At 37.9% G+C, this 16,871-nt stretch overlaps 1 protein-coding gene across 1 annotated transcript in view; it reads left to right on the top strand.

Annotated features, from left to right (window-relative positions):
* ZNF407 (zinc finger protein 407) overlaps positions 1-16,871 on the top strand; it is a 343,458-nt gene that overhangs the window by 238,035 nt on the left and 88,552 nt on the right. The window contains exon 8 of the mRNA XM_082499666.1: positions 3,827-4,005. Within this exon, the coding sequence (XP_082355792.1) occupies positions 3,827-4,005 (179 nt within the window). The remainder of the gene's footprint in view (positions 1-3,826; positions 4,006-16,871) is intronic.

Raw genomic sequence — 16,871 nt, 5'->3', positions numbered from 1 at the left:
CCATCCTTGGAGATATTCAAAAGCTGCTTAGACATGTTCTGGGCAACTGTCTCTAGGTGACCCCTGCTTGAGTGGAGGGGTTGAACCAGATGCCTGCCAGAGTTCCCTTACAACCTGAACCATTCTGTGACTAAAGTACAATTTTAAAACTGAAAAATCATTTCCAGTTTATGTTATTTGAATATGAATATGCAGCAACCTTTAATTTATTGAGAACAGCAATAGAAAGACAGGTAACTGGTTAGTAGGAATGGACTTCTAATGGCAACGTGAAATGTGCAGTTAGAACAGGAGCGTGAACACATCACTGTGCGATGAACGTTAGAGATAAAAGCTCTTTTTTATCTTCAGCTAAAAGAGGTTTTCCTTTCGTCTTAAGCAGTAGCTGCATTTCTCAGGAGAAACTAGCCATCTGTCTCCCTTACTTCACAGCATTGTCCTTTGCAAAAACATGGGAGCTCTCCCCGATGTGTGCAGTGGAAAGCAGACCTACGCCCTTCCCAGTGATGGTCTTTGATGGAGGAAGTCGTACAGGCTTGCTGCGTGGGAAGTATGGGCTGAGCTTTTTGGCTCCTCACATTTCCTATTCATCTGCAACGTGCCTTAGGAATACCTCCCATCTCCTCTTTCCCCATGACAGGACACTGAAAACTCTATACAGGTCTTCCACTTCCTTTTAGTAGAATTGTTGTGGGGTTGGCATCGAGTCTCAAACCTTTCTTCATGTTTGATAAGAAGACTCACTGCAAGACGTGAAATAAAAACAACATTTCTGTTGTGCTTCTCTGCATCAGCATTGAGTACAAACCCACAGACTATAGCTCTAGACTAATTAAGTCTCTCTAATGAGTGCCCTTCCTGTTATTGCAGGGCATGGAAAAATTGCCAGAAACATATACATTTGATTTTCAAAATGGAAAATGGATCATAAGGACGAAAGCGTGCTTACATTAAGGAATAGTAATTTAACTTAGAAACCTCTGGTTTAGCCTTACTGGAACATAAGCTAGGCTCTTAGAAGCTGCATTTGTTTGCTTGTGTCTGTAATTCAGAGTGGAACTCAAAAAACAGAAAGACTTTACTCAAACCGTTTCTTTTGGGCTGGACTCTACATTGCCAAATTTCAGAACAAAGGGATTCTTTATCTCAAAGTTTATAAACTCCTGGAAGTGAATTTTATAATACAAAGCCTGTCAAATGCTTAACTATCATCACTGTTGCACCACTAGAATATTTTAGTTAGATGTTTATCATGGCATAGCTTTAATGAAAATACAGTGCTGTTTAAAATCACAGACCTCTGTGTTTAGTCATATGAGATGAAGTGATGTAAGTACACACATACACAGAGTTTTGGTGGGTTTTTTTGTGTCAGACATATAATAACATGTGCGGTACTTGGGAGAAGACTCCTAATAAAACAGACAGTCAAAGCACACTGAATAATTAGAAAAACATTTTATATGCAGTACATTTTTATCATATCGTATTTAAAGGTATTATTTGGCTTCAAAAGTGCTTGGATTTGCCAGTTGTTACCTTCATGGTTTATGTTGTATTGCGATTGCTGCATTGCAACCTAATACGAGAGGCCATTTGTAATGCCTTGTGATCTCATATTCCGCATTTCTGAGTAAGCCTTTCTGGCCTCATCACATGGAAAAATATATTTTTAAAAATTTTTATTTCCCATGACGAATGTATCAGTGTGTTGGTATGTTTAGTCACAGATTTTTACTGATGACTGAATAAATGAGACTTTGGGATTGCTCCGTTTAAAGTGGTTGGAGCAAATTCACAAATCAAAGGAGATAGAACTGGCCTTTTATGACTTGAACAGGCTGGGTTTTCTTCACAACTCTTACATAGTTTTCCACAGATCCTTTATATATTTCACAGAAATATTTCAAAGTAAAAAGTTTTATATCTTTCCCTAACATAGTATGAGAGCTGAGCTAAAAGGACACAGATATTTTATTTCAGATTTGTATGCTCTTCTTTAATCCACTGCCCTTTAAAGTATAACCCATGATAGAAGGTTACCAGATTGTCTCCTGCTTTCATTGCAGTGTACACTATCCTTTTTTTTTATTTAATAAAATACGTGTTTCATTTTAACAACATTTATAAGCATTGTCATTTTTTTAGGCCTGACTCCTGAAAGATGCTGGGGACCAGTATTTTCTGTATTTTTCAGTGAACATAAGTGTCTTCTCTGACATTCTCAGGAGTCTGATCATTATACTGGTATATAGCAGATGGACATGACAGAGGGTGAGCTTTGGCAGCACCGTAAGGCAGATACCAGCTTTACTATGACCATCTCCAAGGGAGAGACAAGCACTCCAACAGAACTTCAAGCTGCTACTTCCAGTTTATTTTGGGGGTCCTTTTTTTAGGTGCCTGTTACTGTGGTATTTCAGACAGTAACAGGTAAACAATCAGTTGCTCAAAATACTACTGTTGTCTTATTTGAATGTTTGTAAAATATTATGTATTTATATAGTTCACTCGAGTGTTTGTACTTTTTTCTGTTAAACTGAATTACTGTTCTTAGTTTGACAATATTAATAGCGTACAGTAGTAAGAAAGTCTAAACAAATTTGTACACGGGCCATTATTTTGATTCAACAACAACTATAATGGTTATGTCTGATTGAAATAAATGAAGAAGTGGTATATTTTATACAGGAGTCATCACAGAGTTTGAATAAGTAGGAAATTCTAATGAAAAATAATTTGCATATGGAGGACCTTATTGCGGCCTTTCAGAGAGGGCTTGTAAGCAAGATAGGGACAAACTTTTTATCAGGGCCTGCTGTGATAGGACAAAAGTTAATGGTTTTAAACTAAAAGAGGGTAGATTTAGCTGAGATTTAAGGAAGAAATTTTTTACAATGAGAGTGGTGAGACAGGTTGCCGAGAGAGGTGGTAGATGCCCCATCCCTGGAAACAGTCGAGGTCGGGTTGGACAGGGCTCTGAGCAACCTGATCTAGTTGAAGATGTCCTTGCTCACTGCAAAGCTTGCTTCCAATACAAACTATTCTTGATTCTATAATTTTGGAAGGAGTCTTCAAAATTTTAAAGACTGGAAATCAAAAATTGCTGTCGTATCACAGATCTCTTTGTGGCTAAAAGAAATGTGAGACCTTTTTTATTCACTTTTTTTTTCTCCCCAGAAATAAGAGTAGAACCATTTCTTTGAAGTGCATAAAACTAATTGTACATGTATTCTGACTTTTATGCATGGAAACTCCACTGCTTCCACAAAAGCTGTATTGAAGATATAAATCAGAATCTGTGTGTATTTTCAAAAAGGTATAAACTCGAACAGCTCAATTCTCTTTTCTAGGAACAGTTCATAAGTTGAGATGAGAGTTGGTGGAATATCTTTACAAAAATCATTCACAGCAGCTCCTGTGGAATCTGGGACCTGTGTAGGAAAGGTTCATGTGAGCTCTGTTGGCAGTATTATAGGCATCTGTGCATTTCAGTTTTGCTAAACTAAAGACTTTTCCTTAATTTCTGTCCATCACTTAGTACCATCAGGAAGAATAAAAATCATAAGACTTTTGCAAATGTAAAAAAATTTTCATTTTTAAATGTTTCTTGTTCAGATGTATTGGTCAGTTAACCTGAAAGAGCTTTGGGAGCCTTCACACAAATGACAACATTTACACCAAGCCTAAGAGGATGCAAAAATTGGGCAGATAGTGAAAAATGAGTAATGACTACTCATTTTCTGTTATTACACTAGGTTTTATTGGAACGATTAGTAGGGAATAAATTGCTATATAACTTTTTTTTTTTTTCATCGTTTTTTAGGTCTAACTGTGCTGAAAATATCCGTAAACACATCTTACATACAGGAAAGCATGAAGGAGTAAAAATGTATAACTGTCCTAAATGTGACTATGGAACCAATATCCCTGTGGAGTTTCGTAACCACTTGAAAGAACTGCACCCAGACATTGAAAATCCTGATCTGGCGTACTTGCATGCTGGTAAGGTTTTCTTCCCTTTCCCTTTGCTTACAAATTCTTCTCTTTTCTATATAAGTATACTTAAATGATTGCAATAAAAAACTTAGCTTTTATGTCTGAAGAACATTATTTTAAAATGGGCTTAGTTCTCTTCAGGTTTTCTCAAGGGGTGAAGGTTATGCATTTAAGCACTGAAATCCATTCATGTTTCACAAGCAAAGCTTGCGGTTCAATACATAAACATCAGAAGTGAACGCTATTTAGATGCCTTATTTTGAAATCTAGTTGAACTTTTATAGAGAAACATTTTTTAACATTTGTATCAAGTCCCTCTGCCCACCCTCTTCCCCCACGAACAGAAAAAACATATTCCTTAGGAAATACCATGGCAAATTAATGCACTGCTTTAAAAATTCTTAGATTTCATTACAAAAAAAAGCAGACAGTGTTCAACATTGGAGGATAGAACAGCAGAGATCAATCAATAACTTATATGTATGTTTTGAGGCTTTACGTTAGAGAGCACACACATTGAAGTCACTGGAGGAGTGCAAAACAAAAACATTGCTTTGGAAACAGGAATTAAAAGAAAAAAGATTGGGTGTTTCCTGTTTAGGAACAAGATTTTTTTTTTTTTTTTTAAAGATCCTACAATTTAGAATAGAATGTAGACATTTAGTGGGAGCGTCAAGTTAGGAGAAAAATAAGAGTTCAGTGGCAAGAGTTAGGAGAAATAATACAAAATTAGGTTGGAGCTTGAATGAGATTTGATCTTAACACAGGAGAGACAGATAACTTAGACATCACTGGGCGGCAAGACAAGTCAGAGCAGTGGGAAAAAAGAACAGATGGCGAGAAGAAAGAGTTGGGGAATCCAGAGGAGGAAGAAGCTATGTGGGCCAAATTCCCCCGAAGATGCAAATTAACCTTGCGTTGAAGTACTGCTATTAGTACTGCTGTGTCAGATTTGAATCTTCTTCTGTGAGGAATTGATCTCATAATTTTTGAGACCCTCGTACCTGTTAAAAAACATGACCTAGAGAGCTTGCTTTCAGCTCTGTGAGTGTACACTCAAGTTATTTCAAAACCTCTCAGTCTTCTCAAAATGACTGCTTACTTTCTTGACTAGCGGCAGTGTGTTATTTGTACCATATATTTCTATTTGCCAAGTATTCCACTTCATTTTGGAACCAATCATCATGTCATGTCAGCATATGGTGGATAATATCTGGATGTGCAAACAAAATGCCAGTTGGCGGAATACCAATTTCAAAATAGGTCAGAAAACTGATCACATTTCACCATAGTTCTCACTAAAGTGAATGAATATTCAACTCAGAGCTTAAATCCACACACTGTTGGATTTTTACTACAATGATCCCACTTAAAATAGTATGAACAGTTAAAATGCTTTCAATAGACAGATATACAGACATAACACCCATAAATATAACACTGGTAGAATCACTAACATTTTTCCAAAATTACAAAATCTGTGTAAGTTTTCATGTTACTTGTTCGCGATTATATCTAGGTAAAAGAATTGCTCATTGCAGCATGCTCTGGTGAAAACTGTTCAACTTGCGTGTCTTGGCAGCACAGGAAAACTGTCATCAATATGTTGTATACTAATGGCATCTATTTTCTGTACACTGATTCTTATACTGTAGAAATCTCCTTGCACTAAACAGGGTACTGTACAAACTTATTAGTACTAGAAAAAATTGTCACCTAATTATTGCCAGGCTAGCCTAGAATTGGTATACAAAAAATGTTGAAATATTGTTTGCATAATCCCATCTCTCAAAGGGCAATACTGTACTTTCCTTTCAGGAGGAACCACTGTTAAACCATGTTATAATTGTGCATTCACATCAGACTTAAATTAAAGGGGTTTTCATTTCTTCTTTTCAATCCATTTCTGACTGCTAGACATCTGAGAGTTAAAGGTTTTAGAGAAGATTTTTAGAGGAATGAGGGGATAACTCCCATACCCTGGCTAACAACCCTTTTCAAAATAAGATTTGTTCTGTGTCTTGTTCACAGTTACTGATTACTTATTGGTCATTGGCTGCACCCACAGAGAATCCACAACACGACATAGAACACTTTAGGACGATAGGAGTATGAAAGTGTCACACAAGATCGATTTTTTTTTTTTTTCTTTTAACTTAAACATATTTGTCTGTCTTTTGTGTTCTAATATTGCTTTGTAACGGGAAAGCCAGCCCCTTTGCTTCTTTGAGCAGAATAGAAATAGAATAAGTTTCATCACTGGCAAAGAGACAGGCGCCAACTCCAGCCACTTCCCAGGAACAATCAGAAACTCCTTCACCACAACCCACCAAGAATGGAGCTGTGGGGTACCTTTACGATGTGGCTGGGAGTAAAAATCAAGTCTGTTTCTCATCTGTGAAAGCATCTGCTGGATTTCTAAATCAGAGTTAATGCTCTTTATAATATAATGCTCTAATACTAATTTCTGTTTAGCTTTCTTTGGCAACTACTATACTGCTTTGTGGGGTCAGTGGCAGTAAGGAGCTTGAAGAAACTGCATTTCGAAGGGAGAGGCTTTGGAAAGTAGAAGGCAGAACAAGTTAGCTTCTGCATGAGTAAGGATGATACTGTAATTGATAGGTGGTAGCACTTTCTGTTCTGCATCTTTGAAATCCTGTATAATGTGAGGAATTGATATATGGACATGCCACAAAACCAGGTCTTCAAACTTTCTTTCCCATATTTGCTATAGACTATGTCATAGAGGGAGATATTTAACTATACAACTATATTCTTTATAAACCTTGTGAAGTACCATTATGTATTTTAAAACAATAACAATCTAGAGAATACTTTTGTCTTTAACTTTTAAAATGTAGTGCATTTGAACAGCAGGCCTTTAATGCACACAAACCGAGATATGTGCATCTGCACATAAAATTGTGGATTGAATTTGCTAGATCACACTTCAAATACCAATTTAGGCATTTAACCTCTAATTTTTCTACAAATGATCAAATCTGGTTTAGAAATGTCATTGTGTGTTTTTCTGTAAGAACTTTATGCCTGTTTCTCTGACTCATTTTCTCAAGGTCTATGTTGAAATTGAAATTTAAAAAAAAAAAAAAAAAGCCAGAAATCCAGTGATTGTTGATTATCCACAACATTCCTTTCTTTCCTTCAAAAAAAGCACATTTAAGACACTGATAGATTTTATAGCTGTTCTAGAACAGAAGTGGGCTTACTAGCAAGTTCAGGAATCCTGCAGCTAATGTTTTAGTCATGGAAATTTGGTTGCAATGGAAGCTATTCATATTATTCTTGTTATGAATGTACAAATCTGAAAATTTGACATTACAAATGGAAAATTAATACCATGAGTGAGTTGTCATACTATGTTTATGGCTATAACTTTAGTGATATTTTTTTTTTTAAATAAGAGTATTTGATAAGATTTTTCTGAGTTGCTCAATGTGGGCTTCTCTGTATGGCGCGTTTCAAAGTAAGTTGAAGAAATCTTTGCATTGATTCTCGTATGCATTACATTTCCAAGAGTCTTGGATATGTTTTTATTTCCAGCTGATGCTACATCTCAACGCTGAGTTGAACTGAGCCTGAATACTTTGGCAAGTGGGACAGGGGAAGGGCCTGTACCCATGGTAGAACTTGAAAGTGGTCAGTAGTCCAAGTCTTCTTCTCAGTGCTTTGTCTGCTTTGGAGCAGCATCGTGTGGTAGTGATAATTTCAGTTTGAACTAAATGTCTTATAAACATTATGATACTATTATGATGCATTATTTATATCCAAAGAGTGTAATATCTATGGCTTTCCATTATTCCAATAGCTGCAGAGACGATGGCTTCTCACTGTGTGCATAGTAGTCTTCTGTGGATACTAAACTAGCTGTAAGGCAAAAAGTTCTACAGAGATGAGAGGAGCAATTTGCTCATTATTGTTTTTGTGATCATGTTGAAAGTTACGTGATGACACTGTTTTTCTCTGTATCATTATTTCTGTGCTGCATTGTTAAAAATGAACAAGATGCATGTTTGATGCATGCTGCATCAAAGGAAGTTTGGCCAGCAGGTCAAGGGAGGTGATTATGCCCCTCTGCTCCGCTCCAGTGAGACCTCACCTGGAGTACTGTGTCCAGCTCTGGAGCCCTTAGCACAGGAAAGACATGGACCTGTTGAAGCAGGTCCAGAGGAGGGCCACGAAGATGATCAGAGGGCTGGAGCACCTGTCCTATGAAGACAGGCTGAGAGAGTTGGGGTTGTTCAGCCTGGAGAAGAGAAGACTCCAGGGAGACCTTATTGCAGCCTTCCAGTACCTAAAGGGATCCTACAAGAAAGCTGGAGAGGGACTTTTTACAAGGGCATGTAGTGATAGGACGAGGGGGAATGGCTTCAGACTGGAAGAGGGTAGATTTAGAATAGATATTAGGAAGAAATTTTTCACTCTGAGGGTGGTGAGACACTGGAACAGGTTGCCCAGAGAAGTTGTGGAGGTCCCATCCCTGGAAGTGTTCAAGACCAGGTTAGATGGGGCTTTGAGCAACCTGGTCTAATGGGAGGTGTCCCTGTCCATGGCAGGGGGGGTGGAACTCGATGATCTTTTAAGTCCCTTCCAGCCTAAACCATTCTATGATCTCCAAGAATAATCGCTACTCCAGGAAATCAGAATAACCCAGTTTTTCACTGAGGAACTGATATAGTGGGTTTGCTCTCTGTCCGAGTTTACTCGTGAAAATAGGTGCAATGCCTACATAGTTGGAGTCACAAAGCTTTTGCTTGAAAATGGTTTCACAACAGTCAACCACGTGATTAGGGAACTGCTTAAGACACTGAACAGAAAATTTGGAGATGTTTTACCTAATTTAGAATTAGCAGTCACACAAAGTCTTTCTTGGACGAAAGAAAGAAATAAGGGAAGGCAGATCAATTCATTGTACTTTTTGGTAAGTCTGTTTTTTCTTTGAAAGTGATACTGTGCTTGTGAAGCTCTGAAGTTATCCAGTGCGCTCTGAGAGAGTCTGCCACCCTGGGCCCTGCAAGTAGGAGTGGAGGATCGCTTACTCTTTGGGATCCTGACAAAACTAAAAACATGAGCTGCTTCCCCTCCCTGCACAGATTTGTTTTGGACAATGCTTGGAAGTACAGCTTTGTGTGCCCGTGCCTCCATGAAAATTATAGGTGCCTCTGGGGTTGGGCATCCACAGAACAAAGATCATGACGATCGTGTTTTGGCAGTTGGCTGCCTACGTGGTGATTGAACGTTTAGTGCTCATGAAGAGTTACATAATTCATGACCAAAATGATAGATAGGTACTTGATTATAGTGTATGAGTTGCTTCACAGGGAGAAAATATCACACATGAGCTACTCTTAATCTAGCTAAGAAAAGCCTAAGAAAAATCAGTTACTGAAAGCCTAGTCAGACAAATTGAAATGAGAAACAAGGTGCAAATACTTAAATATGAGGTTGATTGAGCTTTGGCAGCAACTAGCAGCATAAAATTATCCCTGTTCTCCTCCTTTAAGCCTTAAGAAGACTGGATGTCTTTCTGGAAGATAGGTTTCAGGAGGGCCCAAGGTTGCTGGGGTCACTGCAAAACTAGTGAAGTGTAATTTAAGGGGCTTTGATTATACCAGAAGTCAGACTGTTATCTAAAAGTCTTTTCTGCTCTCAAATCTTAAAACAGTGTTAATCTACATACAGGCTGTTGGTAAGGGTTGTGTTTGCGAATCTAAAGTGCTTAGGTGTTGTGATAGCAAAGGGATAGCTGAGGAGACACGTAGGTCCCCCAAAGTGTTCTTTCTCATAGAGACGACATTCCCATCATTGGTACTAAATTCTTACTCTCTTTCAGGCTGAAGTACCTGTGCCTAAATAGAGATAGATTTGCCTAAAATATGATTGGTTTTGGTATGTGGTTAAATCCTTAATAAAATACATTGGAGCGTACGTTTATTTATTTAAGGTGTTTGAAGAATCCTTACGAAATTCTGCTCTTTTCGTTGGCAGTCCCCTTACTCTGTTGCTGTTTCCTGAGATCCGAAGTCGATGAAAAGGCAGTTCAGCTAGTCATCTGTTCACTAAGCCGGGCCTACATCCTGCCCTTTTTTTTTTTTAGATTAGGGGAACAGAGTTAGGGGATGTTTTATTTCTTTCCAGAGAGCAGTGAAATGAGAAGAGTTTACCACAAGGTCTCTTTTATGCATATTTGGAAAATATTTTTCCAAACTTTTTTAAGTGCACTTTTCAAAAGGCTGTGGTCTCCACATGGTTCTCTTTCAGTTTCTTTAGCGTTTGAAAACAAGGCTGTACTAGCAAGCTGCAACATGATTACATCATCAACAAGGGACAAACCGATCCTATCAGTGGTAACAGTTGCAATATTCATGAATGGAATTCTGAAAGTTCAAATAGTTAATCCCAAATAAAATTGTGATCTTTATCCCACTTGGCAGCTACATTTATCAAATTATTAAGAGGAAAAATTGATTGCTAAAAGTTATGGTGTGATCTATTATGTGATTTTATCAAGGTATAACTGTATTACCAAGTGGAAACTGCAGACTTATTCAGAATGTGAATTGGACACACAGAACCCGATAATATACCAATTATACTACGATCCTAGTGCTTTTCTACTTTGAAGTTTTTCTTTTTTTTCTTGTCCTTTCTTTTACATCTTCTAACCTTTTAGTAGAAAATATAATGTTGAAAAAAATAGAAAAAAATAAATAAGAAAAGCCTGTTTACTCTTATACTCTTTGAATTCATCACACTACAAAAATATAAAATCAGTGAATACTATTCATCAATGAAATCATGGAAATACAAGTCAGTTGAGTACCTATGCAAACTTGCAATTCATACGTTAAATGAAGCCTCCAAAGAATGGATACACGGTTTTGTTTGCAAGCACATTTAACTTTTTTCTTGGAATAGTTATGTTCTTAGTCTTTATCACTGTTTAAATAAAATACTTTAAATGCTGTAATTTGAAACAATATTCAAAATCTGTCATCACTAGATACAGGCAAATCAGGTAGAAGCTTTTACAGTAGCGGAATATTGCTTGGGTTTCTAGTCAGATAAAACATTATTTTTGATGGCTGGTATACTTAAAAAAGGGGAAAAAAAAAAGGCTGCAGCAGCTCTGCTTCAAACAGGTTTGCTCTTGTCATAGCTATTAGTGCCAGTCTTTCAATAGCATGTCACGTTGATTGGCAGACACTCCCTTTCCTCTTTTGTGAAGAATAATAATTTTAGTGTGTGCTTGAAATAAAAACCTAGTATAAATGATTTTCTGTTTGTAAAGGAGAAAGCTAGGTTCCTTGTAACCTATGTAGATTGTGTATTATTGTGTTTCAGGAAAAATTAATCTACATTTTAAAAAAACCTAAAACCTAAGCCATTTGATTATTTTTAAAACTGACTTCTGTTACAAGGCTTTGTACGCCTAGCAGAGCTTCCATCGCCAGTATCTTTATCTGTGTGGTCATGACTGTAGAGTTGGTTCTTTCTAGGTAGCAAGTAAAGTAGAAAAAAAAAAATGAAGTCATGAAAATTATTATTTTTTGTTTCTAGTATGTAGCTTTTGCTGCTGCTGTTGAAAAGCCTAGGGACTGCTTTCATGGTCCCTTAGTTCCTTTTCATAGAATCATTAAATAGTTCAGGTTGGAAGGGAGTTTTAAAGGTCATCTAGTCCAAACCCCCTTCAATGAGCAGGGACATCTTCAACTAGATCAGGTTGCTCAGAGCCCCATCCAACCTGACCTTGAATGTTTCCGGGGAGGGGGCATCTACCACTTCTTGGGCCAACCTGTCTCACCACCTTCATTGTAAAAAATGTCTTCCTTATATCTAGCCTAAATCTACCCTCTTTTAGTTTAAAACAATTACCCCTTGTCCTATCACAATAGGTCTTGCTATAAAAAGTTTGTCCCCATCTTTTTTATAAGCCCTGTCTAAGTACTGAAAGGTCGCAATAAGGTCACCCCGGAGCCTTCTCTTCTCCAGGCTGAACAACCCCAACTCTCTCAACCTCTCCTCCTAGGACAGGTGCTCCAGCCCTCTGATCGTTTTTGTGGTCCTCCTCTGGAGCCACTGCAACAGGTCCATGTCTTTCCTGTGCTGAGGGCTCCAGAGCTGGGTGCAGTACTCCAGGTTGGGTCTCACTGGAGCAGAGCAGAGGGGCATAATCACCTCCCTTCACCTGCTGGCCACACTTCTTCTGATGCAGCCCAGGATACAGTTGGCCTTCTGGGTTGGGATCGCGTATTGCTGTGTCATGTCCAGCTTCTCATCCACCAGTACCCCCAAGTCCTTCTTGGCATAGCTGCTCTCAATCCCTTCATCCCCCAGCCTGTATTGATACTGGTCATTGCCTCTACCCAGGTGGAGGACCTTGCACTTGGCCTGGTTGAACTTCATGAGGTTCACACAGGTCTGCTGCTTGAGCTTGTTCAGGTCCGTCTGGATGGCATCCCGTCCCTCAGGTGTGTCAACCACACCACTCAGCTTGGTGTCATCTGCATATCTGCTAACAGTGTACTTAATCCCACTGTCTATGTCAATGATGAAGATATTGAACAGTACTGGTCCCAGTACAGACCCCTGAGGGACACCACTTGTCAACGATCTCCATCTGGACAGTGAGCCCTTGACCAGTACCCTCTTGATGCGACCATCCAGCCAATTCCTTATCCACCAAACAGTCCACCCACCAAATCCATATCTCTCCAATTTAGAGTGAAGGATGTTGTAGGGGACAGTGTCAAAGGCTTTACAGAAGTCCAGATAGACAACATCTGTAGTTCTTCCCTTGTCCAGTGATGCAGTTACTCCATCATAGAAGGCCACTGGTTGGTCAGGCAGGACTTGCTCTTGGTGAACCCGTGCTTGCTGTCTTTTGCTTTCCTAAAATTCAGGGTCCTGACTTTACTCTTCCTCTGGCCCATATTCCTCAGGACTTTGAACTGCACCAGTGCATGATCACTCCAGCCCAGACTGCCACCAAAGCTCACTTTTGTTGGTGACCAACAGGTCCAGTATTGCATGCCCTCTGGTAGAGCTGCCTATTACTGGGCTTAAGAAGTTTTCTTCAATGCATTCCAGGGGTCCCCTGGATTGTTTACAGCTCAACGTGCTACTTTTCTAGGGTGGTTGAAGTCCCTCAGCAGAACAAAGGCCATGAATTTCACTAAAGAAAAACCATTCAGAATATCGTTTTAAAGGAAAATGAAAATATTGCCTACACCAAAGTCTAGAACACCTCTTAATACCCCTGATAAGTAGAGGTATAATGTCTGTCATGTTGTGCACCATTTTTCTATCAGATAGTTGGTGATAAGCTGCAAGGCCATCACACAAGTGTTTTTTGTATTGTATAAAGCACCATTGGCATTTGTAATCACAATCCTGCATTCTGTTCAGCGCGTTTCTGCCCAGAGCCCACTGCTCTGGGGATTTTGTCATTGTCGTCGTTGTTCCTTTCTGAAGAACTATCCCAATTTGTCACAGGGCGACTAATTTTTTCTGGGCTGAGCTTTTACTCCTGAGCAGCTAGAATCTCCTTGCCCCTGTCTAAACATTTAATCATCTGGGTGTTGTCGTGCACCTGCTTTCTTGTCCTTCCTCCCTGTGGCATCCTGGTTTACAAAGTGGGGAGCCATTCAGCTGACCTGGAAAGGGGCTGTTCCACACTGACTGATACACCAGCCCTCATCAGTTTTGAAATTTTCCGTTGAGTCCTAATATCCACCTTGTATCTGCCCTCAAAACCCCCTCAGATGGGCATCTGCTTTGAAAATTCTTTGCGTTGCGTTCGTAGCCCCATGCCGAATCCCTGCTAATGTTCACAAAGACTGTTGCCTCTGCAAGGATGTCAGCTTCGCTGATGAAAAGAAGGGAATCTTACTCCAAGCTATTATTTCATTACACTAATAGATTAAATATCCTTCATGAAGAACGAGACATATTATTGCCTATTTGGTGCTAAAAATAGGATATCCTAACATAAAACTTTTAAAGCAAGGCAGTAATATTAAAGTACAGAAGTAGAAGGAAGCCCTTAAGACACGACAGCCTTCTAGAAAGACAAAAATATTTAATTCTGCTAGAAAAGATATATGCATAACGATATGTGGTAAATATAAATAATAAAAAGAAACATTAGTATTCAAATATAAAAATATTCAAAACATAAAATATCGAATATTCAAAAACACCAAAAAATGGGATATCGGGGTCATCAAGGACACTTTTCAAACAAACAAACAAAAAAGAAATGAACCTTACAGAAGGCATAAAAAATAAAGGTGTATAGCGCATAGGAGTAATTCAGGGTATTTTTACGTGGAGATTCTCCTATACTCTGAACATTTAAATTGCTTTCCTATTAGGAGAAGCTCTTTTAAGAGTAGATATCCTAGTGTGTCATCCAGGGAAGGTATGCTGGAGTCCTAAGAAATACAAAGTTCTTAATTTATATTTTTTTTAATTAGAGTAAATGTAAAGTGTAAGATACAACTTGAAGAATATGAAAAGGTTGATTTAAAATGTGTTGTGAATTTTTAATATATATCATATATACAGCATAAATATTTTATATTTTATATGATATACAAAATATGATATGATTCCACTATATAAATATTTAAAATACTTGTATATTGCTATCATATAATATAAATAATTTTATATAAATTTTATTTCTATGAAAATATAAATAATAAATATCACAATGGCGGCATCCCAATTATGAACAAATTATTTCATTACTTGGAGATTTGAACTAACGGTACTTCCAAGACCTGGGGTCATTATATTTTAGTATAACCACATAGCAATGTGTATTTTGCCTACATAATGCCACCACTTCTTGGCCTCTTTCACTGTGGCTGTACGTTATTTAGAGGATACTTTCAATTTTCTTTTCCTGTGAGATGCTACCAACATCTCAACAACCTGCACTGAAAGAGCGTACTCTTGATGAATAACTTAAATGATTAATATTTGTAAATCTGCTTTGATTTGCTTGTGTTTGTCTGAACTTTCATTTTTTTTTAAATTGCACATTTATTTGCTTGTTACACAAAATTTGGTTACTACACAAAATGGCACAAATAATAGCAAATAATTCCCAAATCGGAAAAGTGTTGAAACAAATGTTGGTAACGTTAGGTATGGAAGGACGGAATCAAGTATTAATTGTGTGCTCAGTGCTTTACTACTTTTGGTCATGCGTGAGGAGAAGAGCCCTCAGCAATAATTGCTCCAATGAATCACAAATCATTGGCATTCCATGCTGATTTTTAAAATTTCTTTCAGGCTTTCTTTTTGTTTGCTTTCATTGATCCAAGGTATGCTGCACCGACTTTCCATTAATTTCTTGACTTGGCATCTTGGATCTTGACCTTTTGTAAGTAGGATGCCTTGTCTGTCTGATAGACCTGTTCTTTTGTACTTCTAATTTCTATTTTACTTCCAATAGTTCTTCATAATTTTTCCCATCTTTTCATTTACCAGGTCTTTGGTACCTTTCAAATGCTAAATGCTCTCCCATATATCCTTAGTAACCATGCTGGATTTTTCTGTCCTTTTTAATATTTAGGTTTTATTGGATGAATGTAGATTGCACCTTCTCTAACTGTGCCTTAAATAATTGCCACTTAAGGGAATTAAGAAGTACAAGGGAAGGAAAATGCTGACCCATAGACTAAGCAGAAGGAAAAAACGTTCCCACTGGGTCCAATTTCCTAAGAAGGACCATCAGGATAGTGACTAGGACCTGAAATTATGGGCTGAATGACCTCTAAAAAATTATCAGTTCAAAGAGGAGCTTGTCTATAACTGTTTGCACTAAAGGAAATTAAGATAGGTAGAAGTCTCACAGAAGAAAGATTGCTTCACTTTCTTCGTGAACATATAAGAGCATAATATGAAACTATATCTCATATAAATACATTGCATGCCAACTGTCTATAATTCTTGTATCATGTCAAAAAACCATGGAGGCAGATATCATATCTCTTAACTCCCAGCGGGCCAGTTGGCGGGGAACCCCTTCTTCTAAATGGGAAGATAAAAAGTACATCTTCTGAATTCAAGATATTTTATGCGGGTCTTGCATTTATTGGAAGGAGCGCATGCTCATCAATATCTAATGTCAAAGAAATGGTTTGTACTAAAGAAACCACTGCAGATTTAATACAGATGTTTTCATTCTCTTAGTCATTACAGTATGATTTTCCTATAATATTCTCTGATAGTAAAAAGGCACCTTAAAGTGAGTGCAATTTTCATATAAATTGCATAGGAACCTGAGCATTAATAAAAACTTTGGGCTTCAGATAATAGAAATCACTGGTTCAACCTCCATGTGACTGGATTAAAGGCACTGCTGGTTTAAATGGGTATACTTCCAGTGGCTTACGTGTGAGAAGTACAGGACATGTCCGACATCCAGAGGCAAAGTTGCTGGACAGGTTTTCTGCATTTCAGTTAAGAGGAGGACTTCTGAGATATTTGAAGGAGAAGGTCAGTTACTGTCACAATCATGCTTAAACATAACATTTAAGAAACTGAGATTATTGTTGCTGGAAGAGTTTTTCATTAGTGATCGTTGGCTGTAGCTAAAGGAAAGAGTTGGTTGCTATGTAGTGTTTGGGAATATAAAGTATAATGTAGTTACAAAAAAGGCATGAACTTACCTACCATATTACACACTAAGCTATGTCCCTAACTCTTTTATATCTTGCCGAAATGGTATTTCTTATTCAAAGTCTAGGAAGTAATAGCAGATAACAGTTCTGAGAACACAGTTTGTAGAAGATTTTAAAGAAGTGATCTACTTTGACGTAATAGTATCCAGAGGAAAC

This window comes from Vanellus vanellus, assembly GCF_965231255.1.
Source record: "Vanellus vanellus genome assembly, chromosome: 2".
In the NCBI taxonomy this organism is placed as follows: domain Eukaryota; kingdom Metazoa; phylum Chordata; class Aves; order Charadriiformes; family Charadriidae; genus Vanellus; species Vanellus vanellus.
Note: the sequence above shows the minus strand (reverse complement) of the source record. Positions and strands in the feature narration are given on the sequence as shown.